At 42.8% G+C, this 27,975-nt stretch overlaps 1 protein-coding gene across 2 annotated transcripts in view; it reads right to left on the reverse strand.

Moving 5' to 3' along the window:
- Positions 1-24,622, reverse strand: part of LIMS2 (LIM zinc finger domain containing 2) — a 98,545-nt gene extending 73,923 nt beyond the window's left edge. The window contains exons 1-3 of one of the 2 annotated variants that reach the window (XM_033957801.1): positions 24,428-24,622; positions 1,505-1,664; positions 359-425 (exon numbers count right to left, since the gene is read on the reverse strand). In XM_033957801.1, the coding sequence (XP_033813692.1) occupies positions 359-425; positions 1,505-1,664; positions 24,428-24,438 (238 nt within the window). In that variant the 5' untranslated portion in view covers positions 24,439-24,622. Of the gene's footprint in view, positions 1-358; positions 426-1,504; positions 1,665-13,847; positions 14,421-24,427 lie in introns of those variants that run through there. The other variant, XM_033957800.1, reaches the window with a different exon arrangement.
- Positions 24,623-27,975: the final 3,353 nt, after the last annotated feature.

The following is a 27,975-nucleotide window of genomic DNA, read 5'->3' on the forward strand; positions in this document are numbered from 1 at the left end:
GCTTCCTCCTGCCTTCCCTCGCTCCTGCCTGAAAGAAAAAAGAAGAAAAAAAGCACAAAAAACGCTGCCAAGGCTTGCCTCGTGCCCTGGCTCCCTTCTAATTAAAGGGAGAGCCCGATTCTCTCAATCTTCTGATTTAAACCTGCTTATTGTGCTGACAAGATTTTTTACTTGATCTATGGACTTTTCCCTCTTTTCATTCCGGTAATCCTACATTTTATATTTTAAATATATTTACAATAATTCATCACTCACTACCTAAACTGAACCCCATTCTAGGATTTCTTTGTGGGTAATATTCAGCTAGTTTAAAGAAGTTGTAATTAATAAGGGAGCTACTTAGCATGAGGTAACTTACCACAGGCTCCACAGCAAGGTGCAAACAACATCTGAAAGTCATGCTCGCAGTACTTTCGTCCTTCAAACTAGGAATAAATAAAAAGAACTGTTTTACTGCACCATAATCAACAAAATGATACCAATTCCCCAACTAACCTCTAATCCATTAGGTAAATTAGGCATCTGCCTAAGGCAACACAATTTAAGGTTCAGCATGTGCCCATTAATCAGTATGCCAATGGAAAATATTACAACTGGCATGGGGCCTTGAGCATGTATGGATGCTCTAGGCCCAACAACAGCTGCAATGTCTTCCATGCCACCCTGGAGGGAAAAGAAAGGGAAGGGAAGCTACTGAACATCTTGGGGTAGGCAGGAGGGGAAGGAAAGGGAGGGAAGAAGAGATGCTGAACACTGGGCACTGGTGTAGGAGTAGGAAAGGAGAGAAATACTGAACACCACTCAGGGGTGAAAGGAGGTAAGGAGATACTGGATATCATAGGGGTAGAGGGACAATAGGGAAGGATAAAATTCCTGGACATCGCAGGAAGAAAAAAGAGAGATGCTGCACATTCTGAGGAGGAGGGTTGAAAAAAGGAGATGCTGGACTACAGATGAAAAAGGATAGGGACATGTTAGACATGAGTAGAGTAGAAGGGCCTTAAGCTGCCCTGGGGTGAAGGGTTATTCAGCTGAAGTGTCGTCTGTTCCCAACCCTGTCCTGGAGGACCACCGGGCCAATCGGGTTTTCAGGCTAGCCCTAATGAATATGCATAGAGCAGATTTGCATGCCTATCACTTCCATTATATGCAAATCTCTCTCATGCATATTCATTAGGGCTAGCCTGAAAACCCAATTGGCCTGGCGGTCCTCTAGGACAGGGTTGGGAACCACTGATCTAGGGTGTCAAAAACCTTTGGGTTGGCCCTGCCTCTAAAAATATTGTTGAAAATAAAGACACTCTAATTTTGTCTTTTAAGGATAACAGTAGGGCCTAGCCAGTGGTACTAGGAACAGGATGCCTAGTGGTGTCAAGACTTTCTGCCAGAAAGCCAATAATACATAAACTGTTAGGAGCTCTTAGGGGCAGGCAGCCCATGCTCATAAAGGCAAAGGCGAAAGTAATAAGATTATATAGAATTTTACAGTAATTAGCAATCTCACCTCATAGAAAAGTCCATCAGGAAACTTCCGGAAACACTGTGCACATACAAAGCAGTCTTCATGATACAACTCTCCATTACTGTTTACAATCCTCTCAGCTGGATCAAAACGGGATCGACAGCGCTCACATACCGCATTGGCGAGAGCATCGGCCATGTTACTGAAAAAAAGAAAAACCTCAGTAAGAATTCAAAAGATTTGTATTCAATTTAATAAATTGTGTGTAATAATCCATTTAATAAATCGTGTGCATAAAAAGGCTAAGACCATTCCAGCGGCCAAAGCCTGGACAATTACAGCAAGAAGATACTTTCTGCTGAAAAACCATGTCACTTACAGCAAAAGAATGGACCTGTTTTTATGATTCAGATAGGCCACTCCACTACCTCTTATTTCAATACCTTGGATCTAAATTCAGCAATATGAGACTGAGTCAAGTTAATTTGTCTTCAAACAGTATACTCTTAAAGGTACATTTCTAGAATGAATCCCATCCACTCTACAACATTCAGAGGCAACGGAGATGTGGGCAGTGAATGGGATGGTTACATGTTGCACATGTTCTCTACCATCCTATCCAGCAAGAGCTCTGATAATTTTGTCCTGGATCCTGCACTGTGCTTGCTGAGGTTCAACATCTGAAATGTTATACCTTGTTCCAGAAACAACATACTGTATTTCAAGGGATGATTAAACTACATGGAAGCTAGAAGAGAGCAGGCCTAGAAAATAACACAGGGACAAATTTGTTCCCGTTCCCGCGGGGTCTGTCTCAATCCCTGCCCCATCAGCTCTGTCCCTGTTCCTGTCCCATCCCCAGCGGCAACCTGATTCTTTAACCAGTGCCTGTGACATGGACACTGGTGTTAAGCGGGCTTATGGACAGTGTTTCCACTTCAAGGCCAGCCACCGCCAGCTGCTGCTTTGGGAGACCCAGAATTATGTCTGGTGGGAGGGTCAGTGGGTTGCTGCTGCACAGAGGGATGGGTGGGAAGGAATGAAAACTACTGCACAGGGGATGGGTGGGAGGGGAGGAAAGATGCTGCTCAGGGGATGGGAGGGGAGGAAAGATGCTGCACATGGAGGGAGAGAAGAGAGAAGAGAAAAGAAGAATTGTTGGGGTGAAGGAGAGGAAGGGAGAGATGAAACAAAGAGATAGAAACTGGTGAGAGGGAGAAATCCTGCTTATGGTGGAGGGGAGGAAGACATGCATGGAGAAGAGAGAGAGAGAAATGTTAGACATAGGGTGGAGGGAAGGAAAAGAGGGTGCATGGGGAGAGAGATAGAAATGTTGTACATGATATTGGAGGGGAAGAAGGGAAGATGCTGCATGGAGGTAAATAGAGAGGTTTGACCCAGGGCACAATGCAGGGAAAGAGAGAGAGAGTGGGAAAGAAACAAGGACATGGCAGTGGAAGTCAGAAAAAAAAAAATGTATTTTCTATTTTGTGATTACAATATATCAGATTTGAAATATGTATACTGCCAGAGCTGATTTTAGACGGTGAGTATGAGCTAGGACTTAACAGAGAGAGAAAAAGTCTTTTTTGTTTGTTTGTTTTGTGCTACAGCACCAGCATGGGGTTGGAGCGGGCAAAAGGGGGGTGGGGGGATGGAAAATCTACACAATAAACCTGCCGGGACGATTGGGCAGAAAAATCAAATCAAATTGAATTTTAAAAATCAATTCAATAAGCCAAATCAAATCAAAAAATTTTTCCCTGAATTGGGCAGCACTAGCATAAACCACGCCCATACTGGCCTCAGGTGTCCTTAGGTGTGACTAGACACTTCCTTAGGCCTACAAACAGTGCCTTCAACAGAGACGACATTCACCGTATAAATTTATTTTTAAAAACGTAAGTCCCAATTGATTAGACGGCGGTAGGACGCCTACCACTGCCTAACCTCCGGAAACTGTTACTAGAATCCGTGTCCATGTGCAGATGGAATAGAAAACAAAAAAATTAAGTTAAACTATAGTGAAGTTGCAAGGTATTTATTCCTGAACATATTCTGAGTAGGATCATCTGCTGTACTTTTATAATTGTGATTACTCTTGGGATTTGAGAGACATCTTAAAGGAGCTGCTATCAAAACTATTGGTGTAGCACAGTGTATCTCAAACTGTGTGCCGGGGCACACTAGTGTGCCTCCTGATTTTGCAAGTGTGCCGCGGCACACTGAGAAGGAAGAGAGGCGCCTGCCAGCTGATTTCTCTATGTGGTTCGGCGCCAGCGCTGCCCGATTTGCCAAAGACCTGCATGTTTCCCCCTTCTCTCTAGCGTCCTCCAGCTTCCCCCCTGGCCTCCTGGTTTCACCTTTAAAGCTAATTACAGAAGACTGCAGAGGATCACCGGTAGGTAAAATGATTTTATTTCAATATAGTGATTGAAATGTGTCAGTTTTGAGAATTTATATCTGCTGTGTATATTGTGTGTATATGAAAAATGAATGGAAAAAATTGCATTACAATTAGTTGAGAAACACTGTGTAGGCAATCAGCTGGCACCAGTGCCTCTCCTTCTCTCCAGCCCTCTTCCCTGCTGGCACTCCCTACTGGTGTCTCAGGCCCATATGGAGGGCCTCTGCACATGCGTGGGCGTTGACGTGATGATGTCACGCATACACGTGATGTCATCACTGCGACGTCCGCGCAATTCTGGGTGCTTCAAGCCGTGGCCACTACCTTAATGTGCCCTGGCTCGAGAAAGTTTGAGAGACCCTCGTGTAGCAGGAATGGTCATGTGGTAGCAGTTTGTTTAATCTAATCCAATCTAAATCTTGGATTTATATACTGTGTCATCTCCCCAAAAGGAGCTTGACTCGGTTCACAAAAAAATTGATAATCAAAGTGAAAGTAGTTAAATTAGAGAGAAAATAACTTTATTAATTAAGACCCTCATCCAACATCCTAGAGAGAAGATAGAAAATTGTTCTAAGGAAAATGAGTTAAGAATTGTTGAAATAACAGTGTTTTCATAGATTTACAGAAAATCTGGTAGGAGAGAAGAATTCTAACACAAGAGGGTATCCCATTCCAAATCATTGTAAAAGTATATGAAAAAAATCGAGTAATATTACTAATATATTGTATTCCTTTTAAAGATAAAAAAGGACAGTTTAAATTTATGAAAGTTTCTTGAATCAGATCTCTGATTATTCAAAGATAGAGGAATCAAAGGCATAAATAGCCCATGTATGATTTTTAAAAACATAGAAGTGCATTTAAACTGTGCTCTAAGATAGACAGGGAGCCAATGAAGATTTCTCAAAAGAGGAGACACATGATGAAACAAATGTCTAACTTTCCTTAACATTTGTAAGCTGAAAAAAACATTTCTTTTAATTTTCTATACTGTTCTCGCAGGGGAGCTCAGAAAAGTTTACATTAATTTATTCAGGTACTCAAGCATTTTTCCATTGCTCCAAGTTTTATCTGTGAAGTTGTTGGGTTTACAGTACAAGTACTGTTGGATGAATAGAATCCCAGCACCCTCATCCTTCACATGACTGCTCCTCGCATTCTTCCCTCCTCTCTCCATCCACAGTGACTGCTCTTTCTTTTTTTTTTCTTTTTTTTTATTCTTTATTTATCATTTTAAAAATTTTAACAAAATCAAAACATTTTGTACAGAAAGATTGTCAGATCGAACACAAAATAATAAGTAAATCATTAACATAATATGGACAAAACTCTAATCGGACAATCTCAAGTCCTCAATAATTATGTGATCCAAGATATATATAAGAGTGAACTTTTAAGGAAATCAATTTTAAATTCTATATAATAAAGAATAGTATCATGTGTCTGACTTGAGGAATTATTCTAATACCAAGTCCAATTAGTTGTTATTACAGTTACATAGTTGTTATTGTGGTAGTTGTTGTTATACCCTCTTTTTCCAGACGTTTCAGTGTCAGAAAAGCTGTAAGTTGAGATGGCTCGAAAAACACATACTTATTATCTCGATATCTTACTATACATTTACATGGGAAACGTAAAAAGAAAATGCCACCCAGCTGTGTAACTCCTTATATTATCCTTATTAATTTGATTTTCTTCTTCTGCCTCTCTGCACCCTTCAAGAAATTGAGCCTTCCTGTCTGCCCTCTATTCCCATTTGTTTGTTATCCCCTCTCAAGTGATTCCCTTCTCTCCCTTCCTGTTAAACTTTTTTTTTTTTATCATGGCCTCCTTCCAGTCCTAGTTTGCCATCTCTAGGTTAACAACTGAAACATTGGGTTTACTGTTTGCTACTGGAATGTATGAAGGAGGAAGAGAATTCAGATTATTTTGACTTCTAACTTCATTAAGGCTCCCGAGGATTGGGGGGAGGAAGCGGAAGAATAAATATGAAAATTAACATCCTAGTGAGTGACAGATATTTTCATCATACCTAACAACTTTTGAGTTCTGACCATCCTGAGATTGTAGGAGAAAGAACTTTTCCTGTCCTATCCCCTCCCCCTCCTAGCAGGCTGTTTTTCATAAGCACATTACACACACACTCTCTTTCTCTGAACATCAACCCTCCACCCCACCCCTCCTGTCCTTCCCTGGTACAATTCTAGCATTCTCCTCCTTCCTGTGTCTTCACCAACCTCTAACCTTCCACGTCCACTGTTTACTGTTCCCACCTTTTGTGGGCAATTGATGTGTTCATCTTCCAGTCCACATTTGCCAATGATGCCACCTCCTGCCACTTCAGCTGGCACTTGGAGATTTCCAGTGTTTTCTCAGAGACCCAATGACAGAAAATACTAATGGTTTCAGTTTGAAACACTAATCTCTCCTTAACCACGATAGCGGTTATTAGTGCAGGGAGCCGTGCTGAATGTTCTGCGCTGCTCCTGACACTCATAGGAACTCTATGAGGAAAATAGGCATTTTGTCAGATGCTGCAAAGGTTGCTGGACCTCAAAGCAGTGGTTCCAGTGCCCACTCAGGAGATTTGCACTGGCAGGTACTCCATTTACTTCATGGTGCCCAAGAAAGAGGGGTCTTTTTGGCCCATTTTGGATCTGAAAGGTGTCAACAGGGTGCTCCGGGTTCCATCTTTTTGCATGGATACCCTGAAGTCTGTGATTCTTGCTGTTCAGCCTAGAGAATTTCTAACTTTTCTTGATCTACCTGCATGTTCCGATTCAGGCCTCCCATCAGAGATTCCTTCGCTTTACGATTTGGGGAAAACACTATCAGTTTTGTGCACTTCCTTTTGGTCTGGCCAGGCTCTGTGGATCTTCACCACGATTATGGTGGTGGTGGTGGTGATGGCGACCTTGCACAAGGAAGGCATTCTGGTTCATTCCTATCTGGACAACTGGTTGATTCAAGCAAAGTCTTTTCAGGAGAGCTCCCGGGTCACAGCTCAGGTAGTGGAGTTTTTGCAGTCACTGGGCTGGGTTGTCAACCTTTCCAAATGCTGGTTGTCTCCAGAACAGTGCTTGGAGTATCTTGGAGTTCTCTTCAACACCAGCCTGGAGAGAATCTTCCTTCCTGAGGCCCGGGTGCTGAAATTGCAGTCACAGATTCACTCCCTGATGGATTGTTGTTGCCCTTGAGTGCAGGTCATGGGATCAATGGCGGCCTCCATGGAAGTGGTCAGGTAGGGTCAGGCTCATATGCTTTAGTATGCTCTTTTTCAGTGGCGGTCTCTGCAAATTCACGATCTGGACTCTCTAGGGGTTGATTTGTCGCAACATGTGCTGCTGGCTACAGTCTTCCAATCTGGTTCAGATCAGCTCCAATGGACAGTGCTTCTTATGGACACCAGTATCCTCCATTGGGGAGCCCAATATCTTGGTCACTCGGCTCAGGGCAACTGGTTGCCGGTGGAGGCTTCCTGGTCGATCAATATTCTGGAGACTAGAGCCATATGGTTGGTGTTAGTAGCGTTCCAGTCACTGTTGGAGGGCAAGTCGGTTCAGGAAGCCACGGCGGTGGCTTACGTCAATCGTCAGGGGGGAACTAAGAGTCATCTGGTAGCACAGGAGGCAGCTCTTCTTATGAAATAGGCAGAGGCTCACCTTCTGGACATCTCGGCATCCCATGTAGCAGGAGTGGACAATATCCAGGCAGACTTCCTCAATCATCATGTGCTGGATCCTGGCAAGTGGTGTTTTGGGCTAGAAGCCTTCGAGTGATTGTTCAGTCATTGGGTTGGCCGGTCATGGACCTCATGGCTACAAGTGTCAATGCCAAAGCACCGATGTTCTTCAGTCAGCACAGGGATTACCAGGCTGAGGGGTTGGATGCTCTGGTGCAGGCTTGGCTAATGGACGGATGGCTGTATATCTTTCCTCCGTGGCTACTTGTGGACAGAGTTCTCACACGCAGGCCAAGTGATCCTGGTGGTTCTAGACTGGCCCAGGCGCCCTTGGTATGTAGATCTGGTGAATCTTCTCGTGGCAGATCCTCTTCCTCTGCCTCTCTCTCCCGACCTTCTGGCTCAGGGTCCCATTCCATCTTCGATCTGAGTCCCCTTTGTCTTACAGCTTGACTCTTGAAAGTAAGAAAGGATATTCAGATAAGGTGATCTTCACCCTCTTGGGTTCTCAGAGACTTTCCACCTTTCAAGCTTATGTGCGCATTTGGCTTCTCTTTGAAGAGTGGTTTTCCGCTCGTGATGTGGTTCCCCTTCTCACGTCTTTACTTGCAGCCTTGTCTTGTTCAGGTTGCAGCCTTGTTTTCTTTTCGCAGTTGCACGGTCAACGTTTGGCCTCTTTTCTGGATGTGATTCATTTCTTGAGAGCGGCGAAATTGCTCTGGCCTCCAGTTTGTCCTTTGGTTCCAGCTTGGGATCTTAATTAGGTTCTTTCCATGCTCATTTGTCCTCCTTTTGAGCCTCTTGGCTCCTGCACATTGAAGGACTTTACTCTTAAGGCTGTGCTCCTGGTGGTCATTACTTTTGTGAGCAGCATTTCCAAACTGAAGGCCTATTTGTGTAGGTCTCCCTTCCTAGAGTTCTCTAGGGAGCGGGCCATACTGCGGCCAGTTCCCTCCTTTCTTCTGAAGGTGTTTCTCCTTTCCATGTCAACGAGTCCGTTGCCCTTCCAGTCTTGGATATTCGGGAGGGCTCTTTGGAGTAGAGACAGTTGCACAAATTGGATGTCCATAGGGTCGTTCATGCCTACGTTCAGCGGACCCAGGAGTTCCATCAGTTGGATCGTATTTTTGTCCTTCTTGCAGGTCTTCGTAAGAGGATGGTGCTTCTAAAACTACAACTGCGTGCTGGATCAAGGAGGCTATTGCTTCAATATACCTTCTTCAGAAGAAACCTGTTCCAGATTTTCTCAAAGTTCATTCTACTTGGGGTCAGGCAGCTTCTTGGGCTGAGTCTTCTCTTGTGCCTCCAGTGGATATCTGTAAAGCTGCAGTTTGGTCTTCTCTCATTCCTTTGTTCGCCACTACTGTGTGGTCATTCAGGCGCATCGGAACGTGGTATTCAGTGAGCGTGTTCTTGTGATGGGTACTGCTTTGGTATGTCCCATCCATTCTGTGCCGGTCTGGAGGGATGATAAAGAAGGAGAAATTAGGTTCTTACCTGCTAATTTTCTTTCTTTTATTCCCTCCAGACTGGCATAGACTCCGCCCTGTCATTTTATTTGGTGTTTTTCGCAAAGAGTATAGTTTTTTCCTGTGGTATCTTTTTGTCTTGGTTTTCTGGGGAATATAGTAAGAACAGCAGCATTTGGTTTATCTGGCTTAGCTGGTTGTGGGTCTTTGACGGTTCTTGTTCTAATCAGTATCCAACAGTGTCTCTCTCCCTGTCCAATCTGGACAATTACTTTGTCTTCATATGAGAGTGGAGTTGGTGTGTTTATAGTTCACAGTTCTTTAGTTCTTAGTTAGTTCCTGCTTGTCTATTCATCAGACTAATTGGAGATGAGACTGCATTCTCAGTCTCCACCTGCTGGCAGAGGAGCATAAACCCATCCATTCTGTGCCGGTCTGGAGGAACTAAAAGAAAGAAAATTAGCAGGTAAGAACCTAATTTATCTTTTTCCTCCTCCTTTGTCCAGCAGCACCTTTCCTTCTCCCTTCCCCATGTCAAGCAGTACCTTTCTTCCCCCTAGCAGCAGCTCACTGTGTGCTTTTAACTTCCCCACACAGCTGCCACTAGCGTTAGTTTAGCCACAGTTCCATTTGGCAGCCTCAGGGCCTTTGCTAGTCTGACCTGCATCCAATGATGCAACAGCCCCGAGGCTGCCTGATGGACTCGTCAGCTAAATTAATGCTAGCGGCAACTGTGTGGGGAAGTTAAAAGCATAGTGAGCTGCCGCTGCTAGTCCTGGGGGGAGGGGGCTGGGGGCTGGGGAGAGAAGACAAGGAAGATGGGAGATTTGCGATGGCAGGAGGATTAGGTCACATACTGTGCCGTGTACCCCTCACAATGGTACACGTACCCCCAGGGGTATGCGTACTGTGCGTTGAAAACCTCTAGCATAGAGGTTCCTTGGTGGGAAGTTCAAAGAGTTCCACTTTTATGAGTCTTGCAACATATCAGTTTGGCATTCCTACTGTGCTGTGATGTGTTTATATCAGTGGTAGCTGGTAGGTCAAATAGATTATGTAATACAGCAAGCCCCAGGAGAACAGGAACAATTAAGAAGGATGGGAAGAATGGGAAACAGCACTAACTGAGCAAAGCTAGTGTGACTGGTGGGAAAGAAGTATTTTCACAGGGCAGCAACTACTGCAGTTGCTGCTCACAATACAATGGGATCTGACAACACACAAACACTATCATTCTCCAAACATTGGTTTTGCTTATTTTTGTGATTTAGGTTTTCATGTTTCACTTTCTTTGTACATCAGGACCTGGAGCTGATCTGTTCACAGAGGCTTAGAAGTACGATAAGTTCCCCCTGCAAGCTGCAGCTGCTCTTTCCTTAACTGATATCCTTACCCCACCCCTTTTCCCCTCCCCTACTTCCAGCTGCAATCACTGGAAGGGGATGTGACCAACAAACTGCAGCACTGCTATTAAGTCTTTCCTTGCTGCTTTAGCAACCTCATGACCTTCTAATTCTTCAGCTTCTGAAGCTTATATATTTATTTTTTTTATTATATATACACATGTAGCCTGTTTTCAGAGCTGACAGCCAATGCAGAAAATCTCTTGGTAGAGCTTTATACCATGAAATTAGTAATGAATGGCTCATGTATTGATTCAGTAGGTAGAGTGACATTAAAAGATGTAGGCAATAAAAGCATTCTGCATCAACCTCTACCTCTGAACATATGCCTCGACAAATCCCATTCACTCAATCCAACCGTTCTCCCTACTCCCAATATTTAAAAAAGATTTCTCTGATGTCTAATGCACCCCCACCATCTCTCCTCCTGCCCTCTGCTCCAACCCTGACATTCAAAAAAAAAATTTTCCTGATGATTACTGCATCCCCTGGGCCCTGACCTCTTTGCCAGGACACTCCTCCCCCGAGGCATCTCTCAAAAAAGAAGGACAAGCAATGCCCAATTGCTCCAGATACCCAGCATCTGGAGAATTGGCTGCATCTGACTCCACATGGTGCAGCTGGGATGAAGAAAATTTTCCTTTATTTGGAAGTCTCAACCCACACTTCCAAATAAGGGGAAAATTCTCTTATATGGCAGACCTACTCCACACAGTGCATCAGGATGCACTGCATGGGGTCAGGCATCACCATTTTTCAAGATGGTGACACCAGAAGCAGAAGTGAGTAGGCATTGCTCTTCTTTTAAAAGTTATGCCTGGGGGGGGGGGGGGGGGGGGGGAAAGAGGATGCTTGGAGAGGGGTCAGAGTGGAATGCCTTATAAACCATGAAAATTTTGTTTGGGTTGTTTTTTACTGTTTTGGGGGTTGGTTTTCTACAGTGGGGTGGGAGGGAAGAATGGGAATATACTGGGAAAGATTTTTAATGGTCATAGTAGGGGGAGAAGGGCGAAGGGAAAGGGCAGGAGTTGCACTAGACACCAGGGGAATTTATTTTAAAATATCAGGAGGAGGAAGTGTAGTTGGGTTGGGACAGGATTGTGCTAGGTGCAGAAAGCTATCATAGCAGAGGGAATCAAATCAGGCTATACTGCCGTGGGCCTGGCAAAAAATGTAATGTGCTGTGCACATTTCAGAAACCCCTGTCTTTTCCATGTACTGAAGCAGAATACTTCAAAGCCTCTTTAGTATCCATTTCAATGCACTATGCAGCCATGTCTTCCATGCAAGCTAAAACCTGTGCTCAACCAGTAACGTCTTTAAGGTAACCACACCCTTAGGCCCAGAGTAGCTTTCTGCATGAGCACCCCAGTTTGGCTTATTGCTATTGAAAAACTTCACAACCCTGGACTGTGAGAAAGAGGCACAAAAGGGAGAGGGGGAAGGACAAAGGCGTTATATAGGGAGAGAAGAGAGTCAGGAAGAAGAGAAGAGGAAACAAATAAGAAAGAAAGAATGATGTAACAAACATGGGCATGGACTGGAGAGGGACACAGAGGAGGGAAGCACAAATGAGGCACAAAGGGACAGACTGTGGTTTTTCTATATTGCTGGTTACAATGCTGATGAACGCTGGGAGCAGCAGTTCATTTGCGATATTCCTTTGAGAACAGAGGAATGAATTGTTTTAATTATATATTTAAATTGATTGTTCTCTAATATCCTGTTTGCTATATTTTGGATTTTTAACAAACATTTTATGCAATTTGACTTCTAATTTTTATGTTTAATTGACTTATTGCAATATATGGATTTAACTGCCTCTTCATAATTGGTTATTTCTTATATGTCTTTATTTTTGATTAGGCAGCTACTAGAGAATGACACTGGGACAAGTATTTCCTTGTCCCTGCGGGAACTCATTTTCCTATCCCGACCTGGAGAGTTCTATTCCTGTCCCTGTCCTGTAAGCTCCGTCCTCATCTGCACAAGCCTCAAACACTTTAAAATCATAAGTGTTTGAAGTGTGTGTGGTTAAGGCAGAGCTTACAAGTATGGGGCAGGGGCAGGGGCAGGGGCAGGTACAGGGACAGGAACAGCGACAAAACTCATGGGGATGGGGCAGGAAAATTGAGTTTCTGCAGGGATGGGGATGTCATTCTCTAGCAGCTACTACTGTGTTAGCAAGCACTACTGCTATTAACACATGTTGCATAAAATTGGACTTGTGCTAAATAATATATGCTAACATGACAGTCACGTTACCAAATCTAGAGCAGTATGTTTTTCTGGTTACATTTGGTCTTTTTCCAAAATACATTTTATAATGGGGCATTCTAAAAAATATATATATTACAGTTGGTTTTGAACACTTCTTCCATGAGGTGATATTGGCATTTTACTAATTTTGTCATGTGTGTATGATCATTGCCACTCTGTTGTTGTAGGTCATACCATTTTACTAGACTTAATAAGTGTTTGACTCATGCTTTAGCCTGACAAAGGAATCATAGCTCTCAAAAGCTAGTCATAAATGTTTTAAGTACTGCCAGTATGAAAGGTATCACCTTTATATCTGTGGATTTAAGTGGACTAACATGGCAAATACTACTTTACTGAAAGCTTTAAAATCTCAAATCAGTCTTCTGTTCCTCAAAATCTGGGAGAGAAATAATACATTTCTTAGGATGATAACTACAAGCAACAAAGAGCACAATATTGGTTTTAGGGTTCCTTTTACTAAGCTGTGATAGCGGTTTTAGTGCGCGCTTAGTGCACTAGACGCTAACGCCAGCATTGAGCTGGCATTAGTTCTAGCCGCGTAGTGCGAGTTTAGCATGCACTAAAAACGCTATCGCAGCTTAGTAAAAGGAACCCTTACTGCCTCTTTTACAAAGCCACGCTAGCGGCTGCTGCGCGGCAACAGCCCCGAAGACCTTTAAATCTCTATGGGCTTTGGGGCCATTAGCGCGGCTTTGTAAAAGAGGCCCCTAGTCTCAGATCACTGAATGTGAATGCAAGAACCTGACTAAAACTATTGGAAGCTGTAGGCAAAGGTGTTCTAATGATAAAGACAAGATATCATTTCATAGGAGAAGCTAGAAAAATAAAACCCAAGAAGGGTTTGCAAACTGTTTGCTTATTTTTAAATAACCTTGACATCTACACACCAGAGGCATTTCAGAAGGCAGCTTTTCTCGCCCTCTCTTAAGTACTAAGCTCAGTCACATTGCAGGCCTTGGGAACTCTGTACAGAGCTCTGAAGGGAAAGGCTCCTAAGCACTCTTTCCTGTCTTTGTTTCCAGATAATGGGAGATACACAGCTGTTTGCTTAAAAGTTGAAAATGGCATGTACTCACACCCTGCTACTAAGGCAAAACAAAGATTTCAGAAACGTTCCATGACATCTCCTAACACCTACCCTATCATCCCTGTTGCCATTCCTGCATCACCACTTGGAAATGACGGGATGCCACTTTGTCGATCCTGTCGACGTCTGTACAGCCTAGAAGACTGCAGATCCCGTAGCCGCATGGAAGCCATAATGCTACCTGCACAGGTGGTACATACAGCCACTGGTAGAATGCCAAGATAAAGGATCCAGATGAGTCACGTTCTGCTTTCTTCTCAGATATTTTTCCAAGGATATGGAAAACAGTTACTTGAGCAGTCAGAGATCCCAGGTTACTCAGCAGACGTCACAAGTCAAAAGCCCAGGACTTGAATACACATCTTTTACTAACCTCATCAGAATTCTTCCTTCCTCCCAAACCATTCCAACTAAGAATTGAGGGGAAAACAAGTATATTTTCAGTCTCCACTGGTGTAAGAGACAGTTCCACGCGGTGAAAATAGTTTACAGAATCAAAGTTCATCTTGTTTTAAAACTGAGGTTTTCCAGCAATACTTGTAAAATGTCTTTATCTGAACTGCTCTAGTTCAGCAGGAATGCTAACAATCTGTCCAGGTCCATGGCAAAGACATGTAGAGTCCTATCGCCCCTTACTCTTCTCAGTTGCTCTGTCCACACGGTTTTACCACATAAACATGTGCTTCTGTCATTAATGTAAAGCACAGCTGCAGTAGCAAAAAGTCACACTAGGATTCAGGGATTGGAGCATTCCAGAGGCTGAGAACATTGAGAGAACAGAGGATGATTTACATTCCAAACGCCCAGGCATTGGCATACAGTTGAAGATTACAGAGGGGATTCAGGACCCCACAACTCTTTCCCCTCCCAGCTTCCTCCTCTTGTGACATCCTCTCCGCCTCCAAGTCCACAGAGGCAGAACTCTAATTACATGAAACAGATGCAGGAAAGATGTAAAATACACAATAGGAAACAGATTTTGCTCCAGTCGAAAAGGAAGGGGAGAAGGGTCAGAAAAACTTCCTCAGGATCCCAACTAGAAAGGTGTTAGCCCTTAACCATCACTCCAGACCAAGGCTGGAAGGTAAGCCACAACAGTGTCAAAAGCATCCAAACTGCAGAGTATTTCCTCACTATATGATCCACAACTATCTTAAAACCAAGATTAAGAGAAAACCCTCCCCACTATCCCCCATGTCCATCTGAAAACCATAACTGGAGTGTACACCCACATCACCCACATCCGCATTCAATCAAAGACCCTCCTCATTATCACCCGTACCTGCCTCCAAATCAAAACCCAAGGGCAAATCTTCTCTGATCATCAGACTTGCACGCCTTTAAACCAAGACTTGAGGAGAGCCTTCTGGATCATAACTTATAACCACCTCCAAACTGAGTTCGAGAAAAATCAAAACTGTGAATAATAAATAGCTTTAGTAACAAAACAAAGAGAACTTCAATGAGATTTATTGCCTTAAAAATTATACACTCAAAAAAAAGAAACTGGTCTTCCAATACCAGTTTGTTCTTAGAATAAGTCCTGTAAAATCCACAAAAGGAAGAGAACACACTACTAAAAATAGATTTTATTTTTTAGCACAGGAGGTGTGCTTGGGGGCGGAGAGAAGGCATGCTCTGTACTAATTAATTAGCTCAGCTATATTACTGCATGCTAATTAGTGTGTAGTTAGCACGCGAACCCTTACCAGGTCTAGTACATAGGTGGCAGTAAAGGCTCACACATTAATGATCACATTGGAAATTATTTTGTGGCCATTAATTCACAAGATGGAAAATACAGCCATGCTAAAAGTAGCTTCAGTAATAATAGCACAGGACATTTTTTAAATGCAGCTTAGTAAAAAGGCTCCAAAGCAAGACTCCAATCAACAAATATTTGTTCAAGACTTAAATATATAAAAATCTTGTTTACATATATATATCAATCATCAGTACACAGATGGCCCCAAAAAGAAGGCCGCGAAGCAGCCTGTGAGTGCTGCTGGCCTGATGCTTCTCTGCAGCAAAGTATTTATGGTCGCGGTTGACAGGGATCAGTTGGGAGGGAAGGATGGAGGGTCAGCGGGGGTTCGGCGGTTCGGCTGTGTGGCAGGGGGAAGTGCAGCTGCCTACAACTAGGGCTTATTTTCAGGAGAAGGGCTTATATTAAGACCTACCCCCAAAATCATGCTAGGGCTTATTTTCGGGGTAGGTCTTATTTTTAGGTAAACACGGTATGTACAAAAGAAAAACACGATTTGGAGGGTGATCATATCCGATAATCTTAAGGTGGCCAAACATGTAGAAAAGGCTATTGTAAAAGCCAGAAGGATGCTTGGGTGAATAGGGACAGGAATGACCAGCACGAATAAGGAGGTGAGTATAAGTCTGTATAAGTCTATATAAGTCTCTGGTGTCTGGTGAGGCCCTATTTAAAATACTGTGTGCAATTCTAGAGACTGTACCTTTAAAAAGATAAAACAAGATGGAGTCAGTCCAAAGGGCAACTACTATTCATTTATTTCATTTTCTATCCCATTCTCCCCAAAGAGCTCAGTACTAAAATGGTTCATGGTCTTTGTCATAAAGGACTTAAAGATGAAAAAGGACTTAAAGATCTTAGTTTGTATACTTCAGAAGAAAGGTGCCAGAGGAAAGGTATGATTGAGACATAAATGCACAGAAAGCAAGTCTCTTTCAATTGAAAGGAAGTTCTGAAATGAGGGAGCACAGGATAAAGTAAAACAGGATAGACTCAATAGTAAAATACTTCGAAATGAAAAGGGTGATGAAAGTGTGTAATGGTCTTTCGGTGGGGATGGTGGAAACAAAGGGGCTGATTCTACAAATGGGCGTCCCAATTATAGCAGCAGTAGGTGTCCTACCACCATCTGGCAGCCAAATCGGGACGCACATTTTTAGAAAAAAGCTCCCTGAGGCAGGATGCCTACACTGTAGGAATTTGTCGCATGTGTAGGGAGATGCATGGGACACCTAACCTTGCCCAAGGTTGGGCATGGTTTTGCACGGAAGTGGCCTTGGGTGAGTTTAAGCAGCCCTAGGCATCTCCCTAGAACTGCGACAGATGCTTGAAATGTAGGCCTTCAAAAGGTACGGTGGTTGGGGTGGGCTTAGGAGTACTTGGGTGGGATGTCGGTTTTTGTGGGGTATCTGGGAGTTCAGAGGGGTATTGGCAGTTGGAGGTGTCGGAGGTACGGGGGGGTCAGTGGCAGGAGGGAGTGGGCATCCCTACTGCCAATCAATGATGGGGGGTGTCAGGGATCAAGGGGTGTCAGACAGAGAATTGGGGGATTAGGCATCTATTTGGTAGGACAAATGTGATTCTGCATAGGACGCCAGTATGTCATTCTCAGCCGCTTCTTAGGTGTCTGCTGAGATCAACATCCTATACAGAATCAGGACCAAAGACTGTATCTGAATTCAAGAAAGCATAAGTACATAAGATCTCTAACAAAGAGGAAGGGATAATAAATGATATGGATGAGCAGACTAGATATGCCATATGGTTTTTATCTGCTCTCATTTGTTTCTTTTAAAATAAACATGGATCCAAGAAAAAAAAAAAAAGCCAAACTTGAATCAACCCGTAAAAATCCTCCAAGTAGCCCATTACACTTAACCCAAACAACCTGCCTCTGACCCCTCCCAAGCTCACCTAGTCTCATTTACTTTCATCAACCTCCTACATAAAGCCTATATGTAATTAGGGTGACAATGCAGAAAGCTATTGTAGGCAGAAGCACATTACTGGGCATACAATGCAGAAGGGGATTCAGCACAGAAATTAATTAGCATGATAGACATTGGTGTAGTGCATATTAAAATGAATGGTACCAAGTTTATTAGCTATTCTGCCCCAATGCTGAAAACTGCTGCAGAAGACTTTAAGGCGAGCACATTGTTGGAACTTGAACTGCAGGTCAGAAGAAGGCATACAAGTGTTAGCTATTAGCTCCCCCCCCCCCCCATTCACTGGGGTCCCATGATCTCCCTCCCCAATATGACACCTCAATCCCCCCAGACCTTATAAAAAAAATAGTGCCTTGGTGGACCTTCCAATCTCCAAAACAAGCCCTGGAATCTAGTGGTACTTCTAAACTTCATAATCCCCCTAGGTCCCCTGAGATGACCCCCTGATCATCTAAGCCCCAACCCCAAACCCCTAACCCACCCAAAAAATAATTCTGGTTTCTAGTTGCACCTCCAACCCCCTGTGATTTTCCCCAGGGATATCTGAAGAAGAGGCAGAAGAAATGTCCATTTGCTCCTGCCTCTGCACCATCTTCAAAAATAGTGCTACCCAATTTTGCAAAGTGCATCCCAGAACACAACTTGTGGGAATCAGTCTGACAAACTAAGTTATTCTCCCCTTATTTGGAAGTTGTAGATTACCAAATAAAGAGGAAAAAAAATCCCTTACATGGCAGACTGACCCTGTGTGGTGCTTCCAAGTATCACTCCTGCCTCTTCTTGAAGAACACTGGGAGAGATCTGGGGACCTGGGAGGGTACCACAAGTCATTAAGGCTATGCTATTCTTTTCTATGTGGTAGGGTAGGGATCACAGGATCATAGGTTATTCAGGGGTGGGGGGACACTATTAGCTTTTCTGCCCCAATGCAATTGCTGCAGATGGGCAAGTGAACCCTTCTATACCTTCTCAGGCCTGGTGTTCAGATTCCTGTGTTTTGTTTGCCCTGAAATCTTCTGTTGCAGTTCTGTGCATTGAGGCACCATTCATTTTAATATGAAGTGCACCAATGTTTACCTTGTGAATTAACTGCTGCACTGAAACCCTTTCTGCATTGTTCACATAGATCTCTCAGGAGCCACAAGTTTCTTCTGAGGTAGCTTTCTGTGTCAGACCTCAATCCAATGCTATAATTGTTCTGCTCCAGGCAGCCCTGCACTAGTTTTATGGCTCAGCTCTAAAATGTGTTTAATTCTATTATATAATAATAATAATAACTTTATTCTTTTATACCGCCATAATCAAAAGTTCTTGGTGGTTTACACTAAAAAGAGCTGGACAATCAGTGAAATATAATAATACAGTAAAAAATACAAATATTTGTAAAATAGAATTTCAATAATAAAACTCACTAAGTAATAAACTTATCGAACAAAGTGGTCTTAATTAATTTCTGAAAACTGCAATAGGATAATATAGTTGCTGAATACGTTTACCTAACCAAGATTGTTGCCTATCAGCTTGAAATGCTAGGGTCCTATCTAAGAAGGTCTTATATCTAATTTTTGGATAATCAAATAAGTATAAGTTTCTAGTTTCTCTTAATGGCCTATGCAACACAAAATGAGGAAAAAGGTAAGCTGGAGACAATCCCGATATCAGCATAAAGCAGATACAGGAAAATTTGAATAATACTCTTGCCTCCAAAGGCAGCCAATGAAATAAACAATAATATGGACTAATATGGTTGTTCTTTTTTAAACCAAAAATCAATTGCACAGCTGTATTCTGAATTATCCTTAATTTCCTTAGAATTTTTTTGGGTGCTCTAAATAGATGATGTTACAATTGTCTAAAATAGATAAAACTAATGCCTGCACCAATAGTCTGAACGATAAAGGATCAAAATATTTTTTAATGGCTCTTAATTTCCACAATGTAAAAAATCATTTTTGTACCACTAAGTTCATGTGTTCTGCTAGTGTTAAATGTCGGTCTAGTGGAAGTTTAATGTTACAGTCACTTCTAGTTATGGTGTGTAAACTAGGCATTGTGGGTAATGCAGTCTCATACCCATTGCAGCCACTCTTGCTTATCCGTATAAGCTCTGTTTCTAGTGGTCTTTCTTCTGTAAGACCTCCTCCCTTTCTCTCAGCTAAACCTTGTGCCTCTTGCTCTCCTTTACATCTGGTGCTCTGAGGGGTCAGTTAAGGTGTGACCTTTCCTTACCATCCCTGGCCAAGCTCTGTTCCCATTGGTCTCACCTGCATCCTCCCCCTGTCATGTGGGTGCTCTTTCCAAACGCTTTGTTTAGAATAGATCTCTCTCTTTCTCTCCTGCCTCCATCAGCAGCAAATAGCTGGTCTCCCTGATTAGAGAGCTGACTTTTCACCTTGAGCCATCCATCACATACCTGTATGATCTTTCATCCAGCCTCTGGAATCATTTCATCTTACCAACTATTTTTCAAAGTCTGTTAACTTCAGTATTTTCATGGATTCATGTTTTCATGCTGCAGAGGTTCCCCGAGGGAACAGCTCTGGCTGCAAGAGACTGCAGACTTTCCTGGCAAAATCTGTTTCTGGGAAGTTGGCTGCTTTGCAGTGCACCCACCTGAACAGTCTGCATTCACAGATCGGGGCTCAGGGACTGTTCCCTTGGGAGCACTGCTCACCCCAGGTTTGTCCTCTAGTGGGTTGGAGCACATGCTGCATGCTCCATGGTGGTGTGTCCAGGATTGGGGGCCAACTGTGTGTCTCCACCCCTTTGCTACTTAGGGCTAGCCCCGGAAGGGTCTTTCCCCTGCCACGTCACTTCTGATTCAGCAGGGCTGGTCGCAAGCAGCCTGTTTACAGTGCTTCCTCTGCTGACCAGCTGCTGTTGCTGCTTTAGGAGAGCTGAAGGTAAGAGATACTGGCTCTACAGAGTGAGGGGGCATCGAAGGCCAGACCTGGGGGGAAATTGACCAAAAGTGGGGAGAAGAGGGGAGGGAGGAAGGGACATGGATGCTGGACCTGAAGGGTCTCCCCCATTTTATGTTTTATTTTATTGTACAACGTTTAGAATTTTATGATTAGTGCTTTTATCAAATTTTTAATAAACTATGAAACTATGAGGGGAGATGGATGTATGCTGGACCCATAAGTGTGTGTAGGAGGGGAGAGAGAAAGTGACCCAGACCAGAAAGGAGGGTGGGAAGGGAGGAACAGATGCTGGACCTACAAATGGGGGTGGGAGGATAATAGAAAGAGTGACTCAGACCAGAAAGTTATGGTATGGGTATAGTATTACAGTAGTTAGGCCTATTTTTAATAGTAACTCTCAAGCAACCAGAAACGACATTTATCCAGCATTTACCAATCCACATGGGTGCCAGATAACTGAGAGTCTATTGTACTTGCTGAGTTTAACTTTTTGGGGTTTCCAGTTTAGTTTTGGTATTCATATTTCTATTTTCATTCATTCATTCATTCTTCTATACCAGGGAGCTTAGAATGGTTTTACATGAATATATTCAGGCACTCAAGCATTTTTCCCTGTCTGTTCCAGTGAGCTCACAATCTAACTAAAATATGTCAGTATATAATATATGTGTAAAAAGGCTTTATAAAATTACCTCACACTTATAAGTATGCATGATATAATTAGGCACGTACTTACATAAAAACATAAGAATTGCCATAGTGGGACAGTCTGAAGGTCCATCAAACCCAGCATCCTGTTTCCAAGTACCTAGCTAGATCACAAGTAGTAAAACAGATTTTATGCTGCTTATTCTAGGAATAATTAGCAAATGTTGTAGTCTGAACACATATAAAACATATATATCACTTTATTCTTACTCCAAAAAGACGCCTCAGCCCCCACCACTCCTCCGCTGTAATAATTTATACTGCGGGAAGCATTGAACAACGCAGTTCAATGTCATCCAATCGGATGACAGCGGCAGCCTTGGGAGACCCTTGATAAAACACTTGTTAGTGTGAAACATGTTGGGTCTGACTCCCAGGTTTTGGCTGAGATAAGTATTTATTACTTCTAAAGTATATACTACAGTATTCAAGCGATGAAGTTACCTATTCAAAGTATTTATTCTATAAAATATTTAAAGAACATTTGGAGATAAAAAGATAGAAAAAAAGATAAAAAATCACAAATAGACAGCCAATGATGAGGCACCACAAAATGCTTCCCGCAGTATAAATTATTACAGCGGAGGAGTGGTGGGGGCTGAGGCGTCTTTTTGGAGTATGAATAAAGTGATATATATGTTTTATATGTGTTCAGACTACAACATTTGCTAATTACAACCACATTAGGCTGGACAGAACATTCAACTATTAATATTTGCCAAATTCTAGCGTATTCTAGGAATAAGCCATGGATTTCATCAAACCTTCTCAATAATGGCCTGTGGTCTTCTCTTTTAGAAAATTATCCAAACCTTTTTAAACTCTGATTTCACCAAATTTTCCGGCAATGAATTCTAGAGTTTAATTATATGTTGTGTGAATAAACATTTTCTCTGGTTTGTTTTAAATCTACTCCTTAGTAGCTTGATCGTATACCCCCTGGACCTAGTATTTTTGGAAAGAGTAAACAAACAATTCACATCTATCCTCTACAATCCACTCAGTATTTTATAGACCTCTATCATATCACCCCTGAGCTGTCTCTTCTCCAAGCTGAAGAGTCCTAGCCACTTTAGCCTTTCTTCTTGGAAGTCGTCTCATCCCTTTTATCATTTTTGTCACCCTTCTCTATACCTTTTCTAATTCTGCTACATCTTTTTTGAGATACAGTGACCAGAATTTCACACAGTATTCCTGGGCAGTGACTCCTAATGCAGAACCTTCCATCACGTAGCCATAGTTTGGATTCTCCTTTCCCACATGCATCACTTTGCACTTGCTCACATTAAACGTCTGCCATTTTGACGCCCAGTCTCCCAGATTCCTCTTGTAACTTTTCACAATCTCTTGTAATTTAACAACTATGAACAACTTTGTGTCATCAGCAAATTTAATTATCTCACTAGTTATTTCCATCTCTAGATTATTGATAAATATGTTAAAAAGCAGTGGTCAAAGCACTAGAACCCTCCTAATTACCAAAACTATACCTCTCAGTCTAGTTTTTTAAAATTCTAATTCTAATTCCAATCTATTTCTAATTTGTGATCCACTGTTCTGTATTTGGTGAAGAAGTCATTTTAAGGTAGGTGGGGAAATTGGGAGATGGGCAGATAGAAGAGGGGCCCCCTTTTTAATTTCTGCCCAGGGCCCCAGCATGACTAAAACCGGCCCTGGTTCAAGGGTTAATATCAAAATAATTCCCTCAGGAAGTAGACATGAATTTTTGTACATAACCCTTGTTATTGCTTATTTGTGTCATGTAATGCAATCGTTCCAGACTGTGCACATTCAGACCAAGCTTCCCTTTCTGACAGTTCGGAAGAAGGGAAGGGACTATGGATTTAGCTCATGTCTTCTTCGAAGGTAGATCAAGGTAAGTTACATTCAGGCACAGTCAGTATTTTCCTGACCCTGGAGGGCTTATAATCCAAGATTTTTGAGACAATAGAAAGTTAAAGCTTTTAACAATTATTAAAATCCATGAAGATCTCTAATTAAAATATACACTTCTCCCTCCGTATTTGCTGTGATAGGGAATTAATAGAACCACAAATACTGAAAAACCGTGAATAACTTTTTTATATGTTATTTGTTGTTTTCTATTAAAAACCATCATGAATATGGTGAAACCGCAAATAACATGGGGGTAGACCTGGCCTGTTTCTGAAGGAGAATCAAAACATGGTGAATAAAGTGCTGGGAATCCGATTTTCCCTGTAAACGCTTGGAATCAGCGATTTCTCTATGCAAGCTGATGTAATTTGGAGGGAGGAGCCAGCAAGCTAAAAACCGTGAATAATCGAAACCGTGAATGCTGAAACCGCGAATACGGAGGGAGAAGTGTAGAAAAACGGGTGGGCATGATGGTAGTGTTAGGATAAAAAGAACTGTCTTTGTAATTTATACCCTAATTTATGTGAACTTTTACGCTATGTTTTACACCAGAAGCCAAGTTTATTGTAGAGCTGATGTTAGGAAACTGAAACTCAAACATGACAACGGAAACCAGAAATAAACTGAAATCGGTTAATTTAAAGAATTAATTTGATAATAACAAAGAAAAATTGAATTAGTGCAATGAGTTAGTGTACAACTGGAGGCTTCACACATTAATTACAGCTTGTGATTACAGTTAAACTCTTCTAAGATAGCTACCTCACACCTCCTGTATTCCCAACTGTACAGCCTGTCTTCTGATAGTAGTCACTTGAGTAGCATGCTGGCCAGGGCTGGCTCAACCTATGGACCAGGTGAGGCACTGGCCCATGGTGTCAGTGGTAAGGGTGCCAAAATCCTAGTCCAGTTTGCCTTCAAACTGTAAACATTGCAAATGGTCTGAGTGGGATTTTGATACCCTTTATCATCGGTGTCCTGAGCTAGTGCCTCACTTGATCCAGCAGGAGGAGAAGACTTGAGGTGGGGGGGGGGGCGGGGGCGATACCAGATTGCGGGGGTAAAGACAAGCTTTCAAGCTTCCCAATAGACCTAAATTCTCGTTTTATTTTCAGGCTATATATATATATATATATATATAAATATAACGCTCAGCAACTCGCTTCCTACAACATCTATTATTTTACTGGAGCTGATTGTCAGGAGCAAGACACCTCCCTCGGAAGAGCCCGAATCTTGGCTTTTAAGGTCCCCCCCCCCCCCCTGTTTACCACCGGACGTTGTGACGTCACCTCGCTGACAGCTCATTGGTCAGTCGCGGGCACCACTAAAGGCCTTCGGATGGTGTAGCCTGACGGTGGTCGGTGATTTCCCGCCCGGTTCTCTTACCTGCCCGTCATGGTGCTGACACTAGGGGTGCTGGCACTGTTTCTCGCCTTCTCCTGCTCCTCTGCTTTAGTGAACGCGTTTGTTCCCAATGCGTCTTTTTCGTGGGTTGCAGCGGTAGTCACCGCTGCTGCTGTAACCGAGAGAAGAAACAGAGATTTAGGCCCAAAAAAGGAGAGCTTCGCCCCGCCCGGGAACCTCGCTGCCAGCACGGCCCCCTGAATCCGGCGCCGCCTCCGAGCCTGGTCCCTACTCGCCTGCTGTGGGAAGCCTCGGCAGCTGCAAAGCAGGAGGAGGAGGAAAGCTCGGACCTTAGGCGCATTCCTACCATTCCTCTCCTTTAAAGGGAGCCGGGCGAGCCTTCCAGGGTTCCAGCTTCCCGCTGCCGTGCAGTGTAGCCAGGTCCAAAATACTGTGTGCTGCAAAATGAAAGCATTATGCATTGCAATTATATGATGGTACAGAGTTGGAAGAAAGATTGCATTGCGAAGTATTCTTTAGAGAGGAAATGGCAGAAAAGGCATTTTATTCTTCTTATTTCTGTTCATATTCTTCTTCATCTTAAATAGTTAAGTTCTGTAGTATTGCTGGATGTGAAGGGCAATTCCATAAGTGGGCGCCTACATTTATGTACCCCCTTTTTGGGGTAAATATACAGAATACCTGACATGTAAGTGTACATTTCAAAGCATGCAGAAAAAGTGAGTTCCAAAGTGGGAAGGAAAATCCAGTCAAATTCTAGAGAGAGTAATCTTGGTTTATTGCAGATAAATACAGTAGTCTAAAAGGTGATCAACACATATACAATAAAAATGCACATTTATCCATAAAAGTGACAGCAAGGTGTATGAGGGGGTGCTGAAAAGATCTCAGCCCAGCCAATCTCCTAAATTCTGAACTATATTTTGCCGCTGTAGCTGAAAAGAGTGTTATTTAATTTCACAAAGTGCTAATTTGTAGAATTGTAATGCTGTTATGACATTGTTTCAGATCATTGAATGAACCATGTCAACGAAAAGTATGGAATTTTCAAGTGTGGAACTACTAGCTGTCATGAAGTTCCTATTCCTGCAGAAGAAAACTCCAAAGGAAATCCATGAATGTATGATGCAAACATTGAATGACAAATGCCCATCATACTCCACAGTGAAGTAGTAGTGTGCAAACTTTCAGCGTGGAGATTTCAAGAGAGAAGATGGAAGGCCTCAAATGGTGTCAACTCCTGAAATTGTTGACCTTGATTTTGGCATATCTGCGAATATCAACTAAAAACACTGTTGAGACACTACAAATATCTAGGGGACATGTTGTGTGTATAATTCACTAGCAGCTGGGTATGAAGAAGCTGTCAGCCAAGTGGGTTCCCAAATGTTTGAATGCTGATGAGAAATGAGAATGCTGAGAAATAATGTTGAGTAGGCACTTCCAAGTTGATTTTGCAGCATTTTCAGCAAGCTGGTGCCAATCTTTTGGAACGACTAGTTACTATTGATGAAACTTAGTTACACCACTATGATCCTGAGACAAAACAGTCTATGCAATGGCGGCATTCAGGTTCTCCAAGGCAAAGGAAATTCAAGACCCAAAAGTTATCAGGAAAGATCAGGGTCATGGTGTTTTGGGATCAGGAAGGTGTTGTAATGCCTATTTTCCAAGGGCCCAAACAGTTAATGCAGAATACTACTATAACTTGCTGTGCCAATTAAACGAGGCATTGAAAGAAAAAAGGGAGAGGGAAGCTGTGGAAAGGAGTTCTTTTTTAGCAAGACAATGCACCTGCTCACAAGGCTGGCAAAATGATGGATGTTTTGATGCAGTTGTGGTTTCAGTGCATAGACTATCCATCCTATTCACCAGATCTTGCGCCAACTGACTATTTTCGGTTTCCAGTCCTTAAAAAGAGTTTGAAAGGGTGACAATTTTAAGGTGATTTGGAGGTGATTGCAGCAGCAGCAGAGCAATATTTTGGTGACTAGAGATCAGAGTATTTTTGGAAGGGTTACAGAAACTTCAGACACAATGTATTAAGTGTGTTGAACTTAGGAGTGAATATGTGGAATAAGCTGTAAGTTTCATGACTCCACTTCATTCCCGTCTTGGTTGAGCTGAGAACTTTTCAGCATCCCCTAGTACTGTGTTTCCCCGAAAATGATTTTCCTAGCATGATTTTCGGGGTAGGTCTTAATATAAACCTTACCCCGAAAATAAGCCCTAGTTGTAGGCAGCCGCGCTTCCACCCACCACGCAGCTGAACCCCCGCTGACCTGCTGACCTTCCATCCTTCCCTCCCAACTGATCCCTGCCAACTGCAACCATAAATACCTTGCTGCAGAGGAGCGTCGGGCTAGCAGCACTCACAGGCTGCTTCATGGCCTTCTCACTGGGGCCTTCTTTGTACTGATGATGTCACACAGACGGCTCCAGAGAGAAGGCTGCGAAGTAGTCTGTGAGTGCTGCTGGCCCAACGCTCCTCTGCAGCAAGGTATTTATGGTCGCGGTCGGTGGGGATCAGTTGAGACGGAAGGAAGGAGGGTCATCGGTGGTTCAGCTGCATGGCAGGTATGGAAGCGGGTGCTCAAGGGTTCTGCTGCACGAGGGAGGGAAGGATGGAAGCTGGGCAAGGGTTCTGCACAGAGAGATGGAGGGATAGAAAGATGCTGCAGAGGGAAGGCACAAGGGGATGGGTGAGTGGAGGAAAGATATTGAACATGTGGGGGAAAGCAAAGAGGAAGAATTGGGGTGAAGGAGAGGAAGGGAGAGATGATCATGTACATGAAAAAAATAAGCCCTACCCGAAAATAAGACCTAGTGCCTTTTTTGGGCCCCAAATGAATATATGACACTGTCTTATTTTCAGGGAAACACGGTAACAGTACACATAACTTACTGTTGGTTATATGCATCTGTGCTGCATTTATATAACCCCAGTTACACCAGATCTATAGCTGGTGTTGCTGCAAATGTAAGGTGAGCTGATACAGGGTCAGGCTAGTATTCTATAATGAAATCTGGATTGTCAGTTGTCACTGCACAGGATCAGAGTGCCTAAATAGAGGCGCTTGCTTATAGAGTTGCATGTTTACCATAGCAAATGCAACAAAATGGTGGCCATTTATGCACCAAATCTGCCTGTGTATTTTCCAAATACCAAAGAATGTATGTGTAAAAATTGAAAAAGAGCATGGAGAGAAGTCAAACAGGACACACACATTCCATAACGATTCATAGGCATTGGAATCAGATGGACCCCAGTACCATGGCCCTATCAACTTTTAACTTGGTTTGTTTGGCTATCTTACCTTAAATATACACCACCACTTCTCTCACCAATACAGCAAGGAATCATCCTATTATTTCGCACAATAACAGTTATCAAAAATTCAAGCTATTTTTTTCAAATACAAAACCTCAATTTCACAGACACACAAGCTCCCTTTCACACATAAAGTCTCTCTGCACAAAGAGCCGTCTATAACTCTTGCCTCTTGTCACACCCACATTTACAAAATTAACTGTTTTCTGTCACATAGACAAAAGCAAAGGGGCTAATG

Source organism: Geotrypetes seraphini, chromosome 9 (assembly GCF_902459505.1).
Source record: "Geotrypetes seraphini chromosome 9, aGeoSer1.1, whole genome shotgun sequence".
NCBI lineage: Eukaryota > Metazoa > Chordata > Amphibia > Gymnophiona > Dermophiidae > Geotrypetes > Geotrypetes seraphini.